Genomic DNA, 18,860 nt, shown 5'->3' with positions numbered 1-18,860 from the left:
GGGAGCATTGCACAATATTCACGCTTGCAAGGGCCACGTGTGTACAGTTAACTGAACGAATGGTTCAGACAAATCAGCCTATAAAAGCTTTGCTTTGCACAGTATGGATCTCCGCCCAGCTGAAGTCAAGAAGCTGCAATTACAACTCTACCAGAGTCCGAATGTACTACCATAGGATGTTCTAGGATCTCTATTGCCATCTGTTGGTCCTCACACCAGGTAGCAGTCTCAACAAAAATCTCCCAGAACCCTGGACTGATAGTAATGCTGCTTTTTGTGGGCCACAATACTATGGAACTCATTCAACTCAACTGTTTGACACCCTTTCCCAAATGTACCCCTCTGTAGCAGGCATCATAGGGGGTGTTGGCCTCTTATGAGCCAGTGATTTTAAAATACAGTATTGACTCAGTACCTGGTGTAAAACCACATTGAAACAGTGAACACGGCTCTATAACATGAATATATTTTTATGCTGGTTATTTTATGTCAAGAAGAATCTCTTCACAAATATCAACACTTGGAATGATGATCTGGATGGAAAAGTGGAGGAAACGACTTTAGATTCATCTAAGATCCAGTTAGATAGAGGAGGTGGGGCAACTAAGTACAATATTGATGGTTCAGCTAAGATGGGCTGAATGGTTTCCCTCTTTATTTTGTGATCACATTTTTTCCATTGTAGTCTTTCCAAATTAATCATTAACCTAATTACTCTCCCTAATCTGTAATTTGATTTCCTTCTAGCCATATGACAGTTTATAAACAATTCAGCAACTAATTGAAAATTAGGAAGTATAAATCGATACTTGCTTTTAAAATCTTTCAGCCGAATTCTGCAAGGAGCATTCATATTCCAGGCGTATGTAATGTAACAGTCTGCACAGATGTGGTTTAACAATGGACTTGTTTGTGACATTGCAACCATGAAAGGATACTGTTAAAGCGTTGTTTCATTCAGAATTCCAAAGTATTATAGTAAGTAATGTAGACCCACTATATTAGTAATTGCATTACTACAGTCTCATTTACAAACATGCTAAATTTGCATTTTGCAATGAAAATGAATTTTAATTGAGGCATTTCAAAAGTTTCCATTAATCATTTATTCTAAAAAATCATTTTTGCTATAAAGAATACAGCTTTGAAACAATTTATGAAATCAACTGGTTCCATCATCAAAATGTTCCGGTGTATTGGCTAAAACAAGTCATTTCATTCTGACAAAATAACTTGCAGCAACTCAGACAGACATTGAACAAGTTACACTGCAGATGTTAACACAATTTAGTGCACTCAAACAATATGTGATCCATCAATTTATTAGTACAATCGACTATGAATGAAAAGAATGCACAATTAGAATGATCAAAATGAGAATTTAGCTGTAATTAACAAAACATTCAAATAAATCCTCTATATCTGATGCAGCTTGCTTGAGAGCCACCATGCTGCACACACCTGCTATTTCCCCCACTCACTAGGTTGCTCATCTCAGCTGTATGTTAAAGGTAGTGGATAGCTACTTCCCTAAATAAAGAAAAATGAGTCATCTTCAGGATCATCTTGCATGACCCTAAGCTGGTTGTTTAGGTGCTGATGAAGATCTAGGAGCAAGTCACCTGCCTGGTAGTGCATAGTGCACGGACCCCAAGTAGTGTTACCCTCTTAATTAACTTCACCACAAAAACAGAGCTTTTGTCAGTTTATTCATGACCAGAACTGTCCAGAGAGGGGAGATATTACAGCTCATAACAAGTTTATTTTTTTTAAAGTTAGTTTAGTAGAGATGTTCAAAGGGGACAGCTACCTGTTGTGTTGGCCAATATCTCTGCGATTAAAATCAATGCATTTTATACAGTTATGGTGTGGCTAAGCTCAGCGCAGCCCATTGGATGTAATCTGATCTCAGTTAAATTTACACCAGTGAAACAGAAAGTGAAGTTTTCATTGGAATGACTAAACATTATCCATTATGGACATTGTTTGCACACAGAAAAATAAATGGTCATGTAAAAGTTTTAAAACTCTGTATACTACAAATTGTATCATTTGGGTAGATAAAAGTGGCATACGATGTTGATATTTTACTATTAGTTTTGACCTACACTGCAATGCTCTTGTGATTTCACTACCCTGTGCACCAGTGAAATGTAGCAGAATCATAAGTCTTGTGCTACTCTTAACTTGTCTGCACTGTGCATTTTATTGACACAATACAGCAAAGTTCAGTGTCACACATTTAAGTGTTCCAAACTTGGACATATGGTACAGCTGCATATCACATGCTCTGTCTCTCTTTCTGGGGTATAACATTGCTATGAGCTAACAGTATAGTATAGTTAAGTATAGCTAACTGGATTGACCGCAGTGGAACAAATCAAAACACAATCACTATCATCCTGTTTCATATCACAGTGATTTTCAACTGAAAAGTTCCATGCTGCTTATCAACCAAACTGATATTTTTTTTTAAAAACAAAATTTATAATGCTAGATTCACAGAATTGGCTGATTTTGTATTCGTTCATATGATTACATTTGCAAAGAATAGATTCTGTAAGAACTGTGCAAATAAAAAAAGTGCAGTTAAGCCATTGTTACCAAACTGATGCAAGACTGGTAAAAATGATAGATTTCACATTTGGATACAATTCAGAAAAGATGCCTGTCAAATAACTAAGAAGTGTTGGTGGAAGATTTGCACAGTGCTTCATAAAACTTGACAAAATTAATTTTCCCAAGTTATACAGTGAAGAAGATCACTAGATGATCTGGTCTCCAGTCAAAAGTCTGATCCAAGCTCTAAGGTTCCATTCCCAGGTTGTCCACACCCACCTTGGACTTTTGAGGCTGGAAAAGAAAATGGCCGTGAGTATCAGCTTGATCATTGCGTACTATTTAAAATGCCTTTATCCTTGCTTTATGCTGCCCACAAGATATTTAAATCTATATTTCTTTCAGTTAAATGGTGCTGCCTTGAGGTTGCAATAATTATTTTCAGTTTGTTTTGTAAACTAGAAATAATGCTGACACTATCATGTCATGCATGACACAATTAGTATCTTTAACTGGAAATTACATATTGTTAGTGTTGTATAAATTGAACGGGCAACTTAGACAATGAAACAACAGTGTGACACCTCTTGAAATTGGCTTGAGCTTTGCTATTGAAACTAATTACATCTATCAGAATCCATCGATGAAATGAGCTAAACTGACTGGGAAGTGTTTTGAACCAATCCCTATCATGGAGCCAAATGAACATTAATAGAAATAACTCTGGGCGCCCCTGTCGTTGTCATTGAACGATTAAGCACTAATTCAAGTCTCTCATTTTGTGGAGTCGCAGCAGTGAGGATTTAATGGAGGAGAGGAACACCTGGTAACCTTATTCTCAGTGTCCCTCCTAGTGTGACAATTGTTGACCATATTATCTATGAAAGTAATACTAGATTCACAGAATTTGTTAACGCTGCAGTGATGCTTTTACTTGGACAATGAAGGTTCCAACCTAAGACATATCCAGAAGGGAATGATAATAAAAAAGTAAACTGTCCTGTTTCTGTTCAGAAGTCACCTGCACCACGGACCTTTCTGATGAATGTGATGGGTTGCAGACCAAGCCCCTAATTTCTGCCAAAGTAACTCAATAATAGAGGCTCAAGGTAACTCTCATTGTGTTTACCTCTGGGGAAAACACCTCAACTTCAATTGGTGTCTTCCTGTCACAGCATAGTTGAGAGCAGATTAACAGTATATATTTTTGCCTGTCAGTGAATTGGAGCAGGTTTTGAACACTTGTATTACAGTGATGATTTTGTACAGTACCATGATATCCATTGCTTAGAGTGCCAGGAGTTATGTTACTTCTCAAAATACTTTGTAAAGCTTCTGATTGCAAAAGAAAGTCTCAAACTGTCCACCTCACCCACATGGCACTGCTATTGGCTTCCGGAGGGAGAAGTCTTGAACAAATTATTGCTAGGGGCAGTTTCAGGAGGAAAATTAGAAACTGGAGGTCTAAAAAAAACACGCACCTTCTTCTTGCTTGGTGAGGAAGAACACCAGCAGCCCCAGCAACAGCGGACTAGGACCACGAGAACCAGACACAACACTGCACCTATTAAGGGAAACAAGAAAATTAGGGAGGAGAATTCACGACAGTGCAAATTCCATTCCAATGGTATTTTCTCATTTTATACCTTCTCATGTTGTTAAAACACTTGGTGCCTGCAGCAGTTCTCTTAAACACACACAAAACTTCAAACTATTTAAAGATTACTGCAGTACATTTGGACTGACCACCACCACAAGTTAAAGGGGCAATGTCATCATTAATAATCCTTTAAAACATTCAAACCTTTACAAAGGTTTATGATGAACTTCAATATTCTTTTTGCCTGTTGAATTTTTCTTTTAATTCTTTAAAAAGTAAGCATTGTTGGCATTACTGGCTGGTTGTGGGGAAATTAGATAAGCAGATACAGCCATTAACCCAATGCTTCAGGGAAATTTTCATGATGCAGTAACATCACAATCATTTATCGCCAAGTTGAATGTCAACAGTAAGAGTTCATCAGGCATCACTGACATCACACTGCTGCAAGAATTTACCACTAAACTAATAATACAAGACAATTATGGAAGTGTGGATCTCATGAATTAGCCAAAGTAATATACTGTCTGAAATTATTTACTTCAAAATTGCTACACGCCAAATTTGAAGTGGATTTTTATACTTTTAGTAGTTTAGTCTAATTATTTCCCATTTTATTTTGAAAGATCTACCAATACAATGTTAGACCGCAAAGGACAACATGAATTCAGTTAAACGGTGATGCCCTGGGATTTTCTTCCAATGTTATGAACAATTAGCAGTAACTTTATAGGACAGTGTGGGCACCTGTATTTTATATTTATGAATTAATCAGCAATAGGACAAGCCATCTTCTACAGGAATGTAGAAATGAATCAGGGCAAAGAGAACAACATTTTGCAGGAGTGCTCCTCCAAGCCCCACAAGGAAAGTTTAGACCTTAGGCCCCAGCCTTAGGTTCACTAACCCTCTGATCAACATAGCTGAGTGCCGGGGACCATTCTGACATTCCGACATTCTGCTCCCACCGGCTGGCCAATTGCCACTCTCTGCGGGTTTCGTAAGAACATAAGAAATAGGAGCAGGGGTAGGACATACGGCCCCTCGAGTCTGCTCCATCATTCAATAAGATCATGGCTGATCTTCAACATCCACTCCACTTTCCCACCCAAGCTCCATAGCCCTCGATTCCCTTACAGTCCAAAAATCTATCGATCTCAGTCTTGAATATACTCAATGACTGAGCAGCCACAGCCCTCTGGGGTAGAGAATTCCAAAAATTCACAACCCTCTGAGTGAAGAAATTTCTCCTCATCTCGGTCCTAAATGGCCGATCCCTTATCCTGAGACTATGCCCATCATTTCTAGACTCAGATCAGCCTCACAGCATCTACCCTGTCAAGCCCTCTCAGAATTTTATATATTTCAGTGAGATCACCTTTCATTCTTCAAAACTCCAGAGATTTATAGGCCCATTCTTCTCAATCTCTCCTCATAGGACAACCCTCTCATCCCAGGAATCAATCTAGTGAACCTTCGTTGCACCACTTCTAAAGGCAAGTATATCCTTCCTTAGGTACGGAGACCAAAATTGTATACAGTACTCCAGGTGTGGTCTCACCAAAGCCCTGAACAATTGCAGCAAAACTTATTTTTGTACTCCAACCCCCTTGCAAAAAAGGCCAACATACCATTTGCCTTCCTAAGTGAATAACCTCACATTTCCCCACATTATACTCCATCTGCCACCTTCTTGCCCACTCACTTAACCTGTCTATATCTCTTTTCAGACTCTGTGGGCCCGAATTTAGCAGGCCTGCGGGTTCCCAGCGGGTGGTCCTCCGGGAGCGTGGTCAACACGCTCGGCGAAATTAGTGGGTTGCCCGCGCGATCGTAGCAGGCAACCCACTAATAGGAATCAATTACCTGCTCCTCCGGGGTCCACGGCGCTGGCCTGCGCGTCGGGCGGGCTGCGCATGCGCAGTACGATCTGTCAGCTGGAGGCTCTCTAGTTAAAGGGGCAGTCCTCCACTGACAGATGCTGCAACCAATGGGACAAATTGCAGCATGGAGCAGCCCAGGGGGAAGGCTGCTCCCAGTTTAATGATGCCTCACCCCAGGTATCATCAGATGGGGTGAGGAGGAGGGGGAGGACACAGATCTTCCCCCCGGCGGGCGGGAGGAAGCGGCCTGCCTCTGCCACCAAGAAGGCCTGGCTCGAGGTGGCAGAGGGGGTCACCTGCGCCACCAACATATCGCCCACCTGCATACAGTGCAGGAGGCGCTGCAATGACCGCAGTAGGTCAGCCGCAGTGAGAACACGAAGTCTTTCCCCTACACTCCGTCTGCCACAACACTGCCCCCACCCCACATCTCCTTCGGCACCGCCAACACTATTCTGTCACATCACCCTTCATACCCACTCACACCCCATCCTCATCTTACCTCCACCTACTCGCCTCGCCAGTACTCACCCTGCCACTAACACGCAACCCAATCCTCATACAATCTCATTGCTCCATCCAATACTCACCCTCTCGTGCATCTCCCTCACGGCCAGCCTCACTCAACCTGCCACCACCTGTGCTGCAGCCACAGGGCATGCATCACATATGTGCAGTAGGCAGCGTAAGGCAAACGTCTCGTCAGCATGAAGGGGGTGCACAAGGGTGTCTGAGGGTTTGTCATGGGTGTTACCCATATTGAATTTCAGAGCAACAAACAGCACACATTATATTGACACCACCACTGCCATGTCTCCGCGAATCCTGTCCGTTGTGTCCAATAATGCCCGCTCCTGGGTATCACTATGAGGACCCACCACTGATGCCACCCATCGTGTTACTGCAGAGTAGGTGCAGGTGTATTTGCAGGGCTCGTCCGCGCAGACGACTGAGAGACATCGGCGGTGTAGCCGGCTGCACCCTGGAAGGATGCGGAGGAGAAGGTGTGGAGGGCAGTGGTGACTTTGCCAGCGACAGGTAAGCAGTTGGTGCTGGGGCCAGCCAGGAGCAGCTCGGCATGAAAGAGGCTGCAGATCTCCACGACTACATGTCGAGTGAATCTGCGCCTCCCTGTGCACTGCTGCTCGGAGAGGTCCGGGGAGCTGCGCCTCGGTCTGTGGACCCTGTGGCGAGGGTAGTGCCCTCTGCGACGCGTCTCTCTCTGCGGTAGCCCTCCCTCCTGCTGTGCAGGTGGGCGTGCAACAACACCGTGTTGGGGGGATCCACGTCCCTGCGGCGGACGGCGTGGACTGCGAGGCTGCTGGTGCTGGTCATGCTCTTCGTCCTCCGAGGGTCTCCACACACCACCCATCTGGCAGGTGTTGCTCTGAGGGGTTGTGCAGGGTAGGTGTGTGGTTCCTCGGACTGGGGCTGCGGTTTCGTGTCGGTCTGTCCTCTGGCTTGGCGGGGGGTGGTGGAGGGCAGGGGTTGCCCTATGTGACGTGGTGGCCTCCTGCGTGGGTGAGGGCTCTCCCCCGTGGAGCGCACCTTGGCACCTGCCACAGGCTGCTGGCTGCAACACGCCTGGTTGGAGGGAGACTGTTTCCCCCAGTGTGGGAAACTCACTGCCTTGAACCTAAAATCCCACACTTCCTCTTTTGACAGCTGCTTCAGCTCATTAACTGACCACAACGAGCAAGGTAAGTACTCAAGTGGAACCTCGCTGGCTTTAATTGCCTGCGGGATTCCCACCAGCGGGGCTTGCGCGCGCAGCCCCGCACGTCAGCGCGGTACCCGGAAGTGGCCGGGATTTCGTCGCGATCCGGTCACGTGACCGGAGATCGGGATTTTCGGGGCCACCCCGCTGGGAACCCGCCGGAAACACGCTCCTAAAATCGAGCCCTGTGTCCTCCTCACAGCTTACTTTCCAACCTAGCTTTATGTCATCAGCAAACTTAGATACATTACATTCGGTCCCTTCATCTAAGTCATTAATATATATCGTAAATAACTGAGGCCCAAGCACTGATCCTTGCGGCACCCCACTAGTTACAGCCTGCCAACCTGAAAATGACCTGTTTATTCCTACTTGTCCGTTAACCAATCCTCTATCCATGCTAATATATTACCCCCAACCCCATGAGCCCTTGTCTTGTGCGTAACAACCTTGTATGGCACCTTATCGAATGCCTTTTGAAAATCCAAATATACTACATCCACTGGTTCCCCTTTATTTGCCCTGCTAGTTACATCCTCAAAAAACTCTAATAGATTTTTCAAACATGATTTCCCTTTCATGATTTTCCATGTTGACTCTGTCTAATCATATTATGATTTGCTAAGTACCCCGTTACCACATCCTTAATAATCGATTCCAGCATTTTCCCAACAACTAATGTCAGGCTAACTGGCCTGTAGTTCCTCGTTTTCTCTCCCTCCTTTCTTCAGTAGTGGTGTTACATTTGTTACCTTCCAATCCGCTGGGACCATTCTAGAATCTGGGGAATTTTGGAAGATCATAACCAATGCACCCACTACCTCTGCAGCCACCTCTTTTAGAACCTAGGATGTAGGCCATCAGGTCCAGGGGATTTGTTCGGTTTTAGTCCCATTAATTTCTCCAGTACTTTTTCTTTACTAATATTAATTAACTGGCATTTGACAAGCCATCTTCTATAGGAATGTAGAAATGAATCAGGGCAAAAAGAACAACATTTTGCAGGAGTGCTCCTCCATTTAGACCTTAGGCCCCTGCCTTAGGTTCACTAACCCTCTGATCGACATACCTGAGGACGGGGACCGTTCGGGCGGGAAACCGACTAGGGACACACGGATGAGGCTTGGGAGTTAAAATCTCCTGGGCCTCAAGCCGCTGAGGTCAGCGCTGTTTACTGCCTGCCTCGGCCCCTGCATGCCAAATCCCCATCCAGAGTTAAAATCAGGCCTTTTGCATCTGCACTGCTTTGGTTTTGGCGGACAAAGGAATTTATCGAAACTTAGAGTCTTCACAATAGCTACTTTAACCTGTATTGCATCTTTTGTCAGTGACTGTACACCTGTAGCTGTTAGAATGCTCAATAGCATCCAGCTATGGGTATTCCTATGGGCAAACCTATTTTCAGGCTCAGGTGGTGGTGGATCCCAAAAGGATGCCAGTATTAAACTCAGGACACTCCCAGCACAGGAATGGCTTAGTCAGTGGTTACCAAGGTTACAGCTGCTTTGTACTTTTATGCAGCAGGCTCCTTTCAGGCAATGTGGGAGATTTCAGTCACATCTCCCAACCTTCAGCCCACAATTGTATTGAGCAGGTGATTAAAGCGCTGTTTGCTGTGTCCAGGGATTTCACCACATTTCCTGTGGAAAACAGTCAGCAGCAAGAAAGAGCATCATGTAACAGGAGTCCCACAAGTGCAAGACGTCATTGACTGCACACAAGTGGACATATGCACCCTTAACCTGAACACAGCGCCATTGGAAAAGACAAGCATTCCAATACCATACAGGTCTCTGGCATCTCCCATCATTCATTCATCCTGTGACAGTCAACAGTGCCAGCTTTATTTGACTATCGAAGAAGACTCTAGGACTGTCATTTGTGCGGAAAGAAGGGACATGCTCTGCGGCTGTGGCTCATGATGCCAACATTACCCGAGGACAAGAGCTCAGGAGGAGTACAATGGGGCCCCTCACAACCAATGGCGAACACATTTTTGACATCCTCAAACTGCGATTTCATCGCTTGGACCCATCAGGGGAGAACTGCAATAAAACTTCTCTCATCAAGTGGTGAATGGACAAAAAGTACAAATATTGCACTGCCTGTGAGTGTGATCATCAGTTTAGCAATGATCTCTCGATACTGATCAGATGTTTAAACACAGAGTGCAGTGTTTAGAAATTACACTGAGACCAGGCACTTTGACTAAGTTCTGATTTATCAGACAACTCTTTAAAAAAGTGAGTGCCATCATTATCCACAGTATAAACCAATTACCAAAAAATAGGATCTTAAAGGAGTTAAGATACAGATCAGCCATCGTCTAATTGAATGGTGGAACAGGCTCGAGGGGCTGAATGGTCTACTCCTGTTCCTAAAGTTAATGATTTCTTTAGAATTCACCACAGTTCTGTAAGTAGAGTGAACTAAACTGTTTACAATTATTGAACTTTGTTGCCCTTCGGCATCTTACCAATAAAAATGAAGAAAATGGCGAAAGTGGCAATGTCCCAGTCAGACTGAAACAGCTGCTTGCTCTGTAGTCTCCTCACAACATCATTAAACTGCGCCTCAATTTCAGTTCCCACATCTCGGTTGGCCATCTTTAATACTGGCTATCCTGAAACCGCTTAGATGTACTGGCTTATTCTCTGTATCAGTCAGCAAATAACATCAACTGCAAAACACAGAACAAAATTTATCATACCAAAAGGCAATCTGTCCCTGTGGTCAAGGGAAAAGAATCTGCAGAGGATATAACGCCACAGTCTCTGTACTCCACAGAAATGTGTTTATTTAGTTCCATTGGCTGAATTAAACAGTGTCAGGTCAGACTTCCACTCCAGATTCAGGCTGTGTTTACACTATATCTGCAGTATCAGTGCAAAGTGAAACCACTTCATATCTACAGTACCGTTGTAGTGTGAATGCATCATAATCCCCCAAGATTTAGCTGCTAAATGCTAGTTTAATTTTCTCGATACTCCATCCGTGATATTTATTTAATTATGTAATTATACCACTGCAAAAACCTACCTACATAATGAAAAGTTTTGCATCTAGCACAGAGTTGCCTCCTCTGATTTGACATATTCCTGGAAATCTAATCATGTACAGTATGATTATATGACATCCGATCTCATGACAGCTGCCCGCAGTTTGCAAATGTTATTGCATTATTGCCCCCCAGTTTTTTAATGAAACCTACACAAGTAGATGATGCATACAACTTGTAAAACTTGGATTGTGGTTTAACCTCTGTTTCCGATTTCATAACTCAGATGCTGATTATACTCGAGAGTAAATACTTGGGGTCTAGCACCCGAGATAATAACATTGATTTTCAAAAAATCAGAGAAACAGCCAGTGGTGTCAATCAGGCCGTGTAATTTCATTGCTTTGCTTAACTTACTTCCTGCTATTCAGAGCAGGATTAACATTCTTGGCCATTACTGCAATAGTTAAGTGGCCATCAAACCACTTGAGAAGTGCAAACTCTGTTATTTAAGCAGATGTCGGCTAGTAAGGCTGCAGAAATCCTATAGCCTAGACCAAACTCACCCAACAGAAACTGAAGTAGTTAGCATCTATATCAGCTATCATTAAAATAAAATAAAAGTGGCAAGATTAACATCCTGATTTCCAACAGTGGAAAATATCCCAGTAATTGGCAATTACACTTTGACAGAACAGTGCTTTCAATGATAGGGGTTTTCTCTCCCACATCGACCTCTCATAAGATTAGTCAGTGTGGCATCAAACGAGAGCTACAGCAAAAAGACTGTCAGCTTTAACATTCAGATATCACAGCACTAAGTACAACAGTCTGACCTTTCCTAAATGCCTGCTAATTTGCCCATTGAAACCATTAGCAGCCTCTTGAAGAAAAACTTTATCTCCTTTTTCCCCCCCAAGAGTAAATTTAAATGCTGCTCAACACTTCGGAAATTCTCTTTCTTGAAATGTAACATTTTCTTATGATATTATGAGTATATTCAGTGGATTTTTTTTGATCTGCAAGATTTCAACTGACTGCCTCTTCTCTGTCAAGAGTGGCTGTTGAATGAAGAAAAACAATTTACTAAATTTATCAGCCAATATACAAAGAGCCCCATCCGATTTCCTCTAAAACGGATAGGGTGTATTCTAGCATGCAGAGTATTCTCGGTAGGAACAACTGCGACTGGCCACAGTTTAGAACAGCAAAATCGATAAATTGAATTAATTATTACTGTGAGATTCCTGGCTACAGTTCAGGCCTGTCTCTGACCCGTGAGAATTGAAAGTGCACAGGTTGCAAATGGGGAATACAAAGTACTTTTCTCCCGAGTTGCCAGCAGCAGTGCCCGGAAGTCCAATCCTCCATCCTGGGAGAATCCTGTGTATTATAGAGACTGAAACTGCACACAGTACTCTATTACAAAAAAGGATATAGAAGCACTGGAGAAAGTGCAAAAAAGATTTACAAGGATGATACCAGAACTGAGAGGTTATAGCTATCAGGAAAGACTGAACAGGCTGGGGCTCTTTTCTCTAGAAAAGAAGACCTGATAGAGGTCTTCAAAATGATGAAGGGGTTTGATAGGGTAGACGCAGAGAAGATGTTTCTACTTGTGGGGGAGTCCAAAACTGAGGCCATAAGTATAAGATAGTCACTAATATATCCAATAAGGAATTCAGGAGAAACTTCTTTACTCAGAGAGAATAGTGAGAATATGGAACTTGCTACCACATGGAGTGGTTGAGGCGATCAGCATAGATGCATTTAAGGGGAAGCTAGATAAATACATGAGGGAGAAAGGAATAGAAGGATATGCTGATAGGGTGAGATGAAGTAAGATGTGAGGAAGCTCGTGTTGAGCATAAACACCAGCATTGACCAGTTGGGCCAAATGGCCTGTTTCTGTGCTGTAAAATTCTATGTAATCTGGGAGGGTTGGCAACCTTAGTATTGGCTTGTTCCCTTCTCTGGGTCCTGGGGCTTTAGCTGTACTGGGTTCCCAGTGTTTACTAACGTCCAAGCTCTGAGCACAGCCACGGTTTCAGCCTATGCTAATTGGGAAGGCTGTTGTTATGCTTGTGCCTGTCAGAATCTTACTTCTGGCAAAATCCCAATCTGTGCTGTTTGCACTAAGTGAACAAAGGCAGGAAATCTCCACTGCTGAAAGGAATAAAGAAAGTCAAGCAGGCATTGTTTAGCCTGTTAATAAGGGTAAACAGTTTTTAACTCTTTCCAGCTTTTCAATAAGAACTGTTGGGCATTCAATGCAATATTGCCTTTTTGTGTGTTTTGGTCAGTTCCTTTAAACAACAAGTCCACAACCAAAACATTAAACTGTCTTTATTCCCCCCACAGGTACTAACTAACCTGTTGAATATTTCTAGCATTTTCTACATCTAATGCAAAGTAAAATGATACCAACTTAATATTAAAGCCAAGTCAATCAGGACATTTAAGAGGAATTAGATAAGCCCTTGAAGAAAGAAGTGTATGGGGAAAGAATAGGGGAAAATGACTAAAACACCTAACTCTGGTGGGCGGAGCTGACACTAGTACAGGCACAAAAGCAGAAAGCACTAGAAACAGACAGCAGGTCAGTAAAGAGAAAAGACAGGTCAACATTTTTGTTTTACACCCAGATTACACCTGAAACACCGACCTGTCCTTTCTCTTTACAGATGCTGACTGACCTGCTTTGTGTTTCCAGCTTTTTCTGTTTTCAAGTCAGATTTCCAGCACTTGTAGTTTTGGTACAGGTAGCCTGGGCTGAATGGCCTCCTCTGTCAAAAAATGTCTGATTTTAATTACTGTGGTGGCACTGAAAAACTCCAGTGTGTGGTAACTTTCTCCGGACATGCCTCACTGCTATCTTCCGGAAATTTCAACTGCAATGATTGACAAGTCAGACAACCTCGTCTTGTCACCCCTCCCCCCAAAGTATAAGGGCACTCCTGACCCCTCGTAGTTGGGACTTGCCGTAAGTACCAGGAGCTGAAACAAATACTCAGAGTGCAATGGCAAAGTTCCAACTAAACAGTCATCCGGTTCCATTAAAATGTACTCACTTAACAGCCCACCTGGTCAAGGTACACTCGAGTAAATCCAGGTCAAGTGAAGCCGAGTATTTCCATATTACAGCCACGGAAATTCTTCCCACTGTTCTGCAGGGGGAGGAGAAGCTTGAACTCTTTCCAGTCACCACCTTAAGAACAAAACGATTTGTACTGTCTGTCCAGGGGGCATTTTCTTCCAAAAAAAAGTTTGGACCAGATTATTGCCACAGCTGCTTTTTGTGGAAAAATATACTGCTAGACAAGACCTTACAACTTAGAAAGGTGTGCCAGCAGTTGTGAACTTTGGTATCACATTTTGTGTGAAATGTTTGGGGAATAGTGGGACTGAGGCTCATTCATTGACCCAGTTTACTAACACACACTTTCAAAGACAGTAACGGCTTTACCCCTCACCCAAATTGAGTTGCCAAATTGCTGAAATTCAATGCCCTCATGCTGGCGCAAAAACTGTACAAAACCTCAATTTATTTATTTATTTTTACGAGCTAGCAGGCTCCTTACATCGGACAAAACATCCCTGGGACTGCTCGAGCATTCAGAGATTGATGGCTTGACTTGGAATTGGGGAATGGGTAAAGCACAAATGCAGCATTAGGGAGAATGGGACCCAGCAGCAAGTTACCCCACATGCCCCATCACCGATCCCCGAAGTTAGTTTCCTAGCTGCAGGTTAAAGGTGACCAAATCCTCCCCTTGCACCCACCCACTCAGTTCAATCTAAAAACATCAAAAGGAGACTGATCTCCACTTTAAATCGACTCAGGGGGCCATTCCGGCTGACAGCGGTAGGCCCCGGTGAAGATAACTGCCGCCTCACCGACATCAGCAATGGGGCCATGGGTCGTTGCCCACCATTTTCTGGGGAGCTGCTGCCCTATTTCCGCCAGGCAGGAGGGCTGAAAACTCAGCCCAATGTCTCTCAGTTTAGGCCAACTTGGACTCAGATGTCCATAGCCCTTTAATGAAATAAAAGGCATACATGGCAACTATCAGCTTTTTAAGTAGACAGCCGATGTTTCAACCCATGTGTCAACGTCAAAATCAGTCAGTTGGAGGCTGACAGAACCAATCAACGTAACTGATTTATTTTAACGGAGACATTAACTCATTTAAAATAATGGACCGAGGGATGCCATACACATATTACATAGAATTTTACAGCACAGAAACTGGCCATTCGGCCCAACAGGTCTATGCTGGTGTTTATGCTCCACACAAGCCTCCTCCCACCTTACTTCAACTAACCCTATCAACATATCCTTCCATTCCTTTCTCTCTCATGTAATTATCTAGCTTCCCCTTAAATATGTCTCTGCTATTCGCCTCAATCACTCCATGTAGTGGGCGAATTCCACATTCTCACCACTCTTTGAGTAAAGTTTTTTCCTGAATTTCTTATTGGATTTATTAGTGACTATCTTATATTTATGGCCCCGAGTTTTGGACTCTCCCATAAGAAACATCTTCTCTACATCTACACTATCGATCCCCTTCATTATTTTAAAAGGCCTTTATCAGGCCACCCCTCAGCCTTCACTTATCTCGAGAAGAGAACCCCAGCCTGCTTAATCTTTCCTGATAGTTATAACCTCATGCATTAAGTCTTCTCTATTATCACCAACAGTAATTTCTAGCCTTCTGTTTTACCGTTTTAAAAACAGAAAATGTTTGAAATGCACAGCAGGTTCATGAACATCTAAAAAAAGGAAAAGACATGTATTTGTGTAACTCTTTATCAGGGCTCAGTTCTTAGCTTTTGTTTGGATGATATCGACTCACCCTTATTCCTCTTAAACCTACTTAAAAATAACAATTCTTTGTTTAAGAATAAAATCGGCACACCTCAATCTAGTTAACCCTCCACCTGCCTCTGGGTTGCCATGGGGGACCAGAATAGGGACGGATGCAGTAGTGAGCCACTTTTGTCTTGTTAGTGTACAATGCACTGCCGGTTAGGATTGTTGCAGGCGCATATTGTAAAAAGTTTCAGCTCGAAGTCAGGGGGTTTGTTCTCGTAAACCGGCCCATTAAAGTCAAAGGTCAAAAAAGCTGGACACCTCCAGCTAGAGTGTCAAATATTAACATTTTCTGGGGTGGAGGGGGCGAGAATGAAGTCCCAGGGCCCCTTAGGAAATAAATCTTACACCTTCAACACCGCCATTCAATAATTTCTAAATCTACCACTGCCTGAGAGACTACTCCTTTGTGTCCTTAGGTTTTCTCCTCTGCAGTAAAAGTAATCGAACACTGGGTAAGCCTGCAACTTAAGTTATGATAAACCCATGTCCCGCTGCACTTTCACTATAACTCCTTGTCTTCATGTGTCATAGGCTTATATTCAGGGCTGTGTATGGCTGGTCAGCTTTCTTCGGGGGCTTTGCCAGCTTTTTTGGAGCAGTTGGTCGGCTTTACTAGTTTTCTAGCTTGGCATAGAAAGGGTCATGGGCAGTGGAGTACTTCACCAGTGTGTGTACCTCTCTGTGTACTCAGCTCTAGATTGCTACTTGTGGCAAGGCTGATGTCAGCAGCTGGAAGGGAGTGAGTCCTTCAGTGCAGCTGTTTTTCGGTTTACACTGGTTCAATGGGCATGTACTCATTGCTCTTGATATTCAAGCAGCAAGTAATCACTGACTCCTTTCTGTGATGGGCACGTCCCGTAGTTGTGTACTGGTGGATATGTGCAGGTGTCTCAATTCCTGATGCGTATAATTCCTGGATGTATAATCCTGATGGCCAATGCACTGGAGAATATTAGATTCATGCAAATCTTGCATTGAAAACAAATTCGAGAAACAACGTACAAAGAAAGAATTTTTCTCTGAGCTACAGAAAGAGTAAATAATGATGCTTTATGTAAATGTAAGAGGAAGTACACATTTTCTTTAATGCCACAATGGTTTTTCTCCTGGGTTGCTCGCAGCAGTATTCAGGAGATTAAGTTTTAATTCCTGGAGGTGCTATATAAATGCAAGTCTTTCTTTATTACAGCAATGGAGTTGATTTTCAGATTTACTTGGGGACTATCCTGTCTGTTGTGTTCTTAGAATCATAGAAACATAGAATGATAGAATGATACAGCACAGAAGGAAGCCATTTAGTCTATCATGCCTGTGCTGGCTCTTTACTCATCATCTTTGTTAATATAAATATAAATCATTGTACAGTCAGGATAGACACTGGGGAAATCCAGGATCGTGAGACTCATGATGGACCAGGAAGTAGTTTACCTAAAAATATAGGCCTCGTGTGCAAAACAAAGCCTAAAGTAATTTGAGCATCTACATTTCAATGGATAAGTTACCCGTATCCACAAAAGAAAGATTTTAAAAATGATGTCGCACTTATTCCCTGAATATCATCCTACAATCATTTCATTTCCTCTTTAAGAGTTTTTCTTTTTGGTAACAGAAATGCATTAAAGTAAATAAAAGAGTCTGCACTGAACCACATTAAGAAAATAAACTTTTGATTCTCACCTTCATTTTCAGAACAGATTTTCACTTGTTTCCAGATCTGCCTTTACATCTGTTGAAAACTACATTGAACCAGAAGACAAATTGGCTTTAAGCAGAACTCAAAACCAACACAATATCTTACCTTGCACACTCCTTACTGGTTTTTAGTTACAACCATCAATCTCCTCCCTCTGTTCCCCTTTCGTTTTTTTTCTCACTTAGTCAATGAGAGTTCTGTGGCACTTCAGGCTGACTCTTTGCATACAGCTGTTCTGTTCTGCCCTGCCTTGGGAAATGTACCTTTGATCAAATAACACATCCTGTTGTAGCTACTTGATTGGATCACTGCTTTAATCACAGCTTTAAAATGGGAGGAGCCTAACTGCTTTGAAAGCCACAGATTCATTCCTGCATGATACATGACAGCGATTGCCCTCAAAATCAAACTTTATATTTGTTTGCTTGTTACTAATATGAAGAAGGTACTTTGAAAAAGTTGTTTTGTCACCCATATTTATATGATTACATTATGTTTTCTTTCATGATTTGGTGAATAGTTCTTTTTCATTACTCTGTATCCTGCCGTCTTTTGCTCAATGCAGATAAATTGTTGGCATTTCAGAATTAAAAATCAACAGTCTGTGAGGCGACTCAGTGTGCAGCCTTTCACTCTTTATACTATCCTGGTACATGCCATTTTTGGAACTGTTTGTTTAACACTGCACTGTAATGGTATAATATGTACTTCATGGATTATATACGGTTTGTGATAACACTTCTATATTTTAAGTTAATAAACTTCTATGTAATATATTAAAAATCTTACTGTAGCTTGGGGAGGCTGTAATTACAGTGTGACAAGTTTGTACGGGCAGTTTCCATTATAAATGTGGATGGAGGAATTTTTAATGGAAATACAAAAAATAAGGACAGAATGTCTGACTTTAAAACGGGGACTGAATTATGTCTGCTTGCTCTGGTCGAATTATTCCCCGCTCTCTGACCTCGCTCCACCTGAGGACTGCACCTGGTCTTGACTACCCGTTTACAACGTCATGTGAGAGCGACGAATAAATTATAAAATGCAGGATATAGCTGACAAAATATTGAAATGACCGCTTCAAACATCACTTATAGCATTTATGCTTAGCAACCCGCACAGCAACCTGGTTTACTCAACTGATATCTCCTCTCCCATAATTAATTTAATTGACATTTTTCGTCAACATGTGATAGTACCTTGCTGCAGTATTTAATCTGATGTGGCAAATGTGGTCTGGCAGCATTGAGTAATATTATCACCTAGGCTAACATCAGCAGTAAGCGGGTGGTATTAGCACAGGCCTGAGAACAGCCCCACATGTTCTCAGAAAGCTGTGGCTTACGAATGAAATGAATTATGAACGATTCAGGAAACCGGTCTGTTGATGTGAATGATTGCTGCATATAGATCCATCAGTAGTGATTGCCCCCCTCCCAACAAACAAGCACATTGTCACTCAATTTGAAGAGTGTTAGAGCAGGATACTGTGATAGGAGAGTCAGGGTAACAGAGGGGATGTGCTTTG

At 42.6% G+C, this 18,860-nt stretch overlaps 1 protein-coding gene across 4 annotated transcripts; it reads right to left on the bottom strand.

Annotated features, from left to right (window-relative positions):
• Positions 1-1,082: 1,082 nt before the first annotated feature.
• Positions 1,083-17,611, bottom strand: smim22 (small integral membrane protein 22). Of its 4 annotated transcripts, none has more exons than XM_068003746.1 (5): positions 17,435-17,611; positions 13,829-13,965; positions 10,236-10,439; positions 4,041-4,123; positions 1,083-2,853 (listed from the first exon to the last, which is right to left on the bottom strand). In XM_068003746.1, exons 3-5 carry the CDS (start codon positions 10,363-10,365, stop codon positions 2,806-2,808), a joined length of 261 nt encoding a protein of 86 aa, XP_067859847.1. In that variant the 5' UTR covers positions 10,366-10,439; positions 13,829-13,965; positions 17,435-17,611; the 3' UTR covers positions 1,083-2,805. The 4 variants fall into 4 exon arrangements, with proteins under 4 accessions (XP_067859847.1, XP_067859846.1, XP_067859844.1 ...); XM_068003745.1 differs by having other exon boundaries at positions 13,841-13,965; XM_068003743.1 differs by lacking the exon at positions 13,829-13,965 and having other exon boundaries at positions 17,435-17,610.
• Between the last annotated feature and the right edge of the window lie 1,249 nt (positions 17,612-18,860).

Source organism: Heptranchias perlo, chromosome 22, assembly GCF_035084215.1.
Source record: "Heptranchias perlo isolate sHepPer1 chromosome 22, sHepPer1.hap1, whole genome shotgun sequence".
NCBI lineage: Eukaryota > Metazoa > Chordata > Chondrichthyes > Hexanchiformes > Hexanchidae > Heptranchias > Heptranchias perlo.
This window is presented reverse-complemented; position numbering and strand designations above follow the sequence as displayed.

What these genes read in the sequence shown, in the direction of transcription:
- smim22 (XM_068003746.1), bottom strand. Translation starts at nt 10,365, where the DNA reads ATGGCCAACCGAGATGTGGGAACTGAAATTGAGGCGCAGTTTAATGAT. An exon ending in CATTTTCTTCATTTTTATTG is followed by an intron (nt 4,124 to 10,235) that starts GTAAGATGCCGA and finishes TTCCCTTAATAG; the next exon opens with GTGCAGTGTTGTGTCTGGTT. An exon ending in CCTCACCAAGCAAGAAGAAG is followed by an intron (nt 2,854 to 4,040) that starts GTGCGTGTTTTT and finishes TTTCTTTTCCAG; the next exon opens with CCTCAAAAGTCCAAGGTGGG.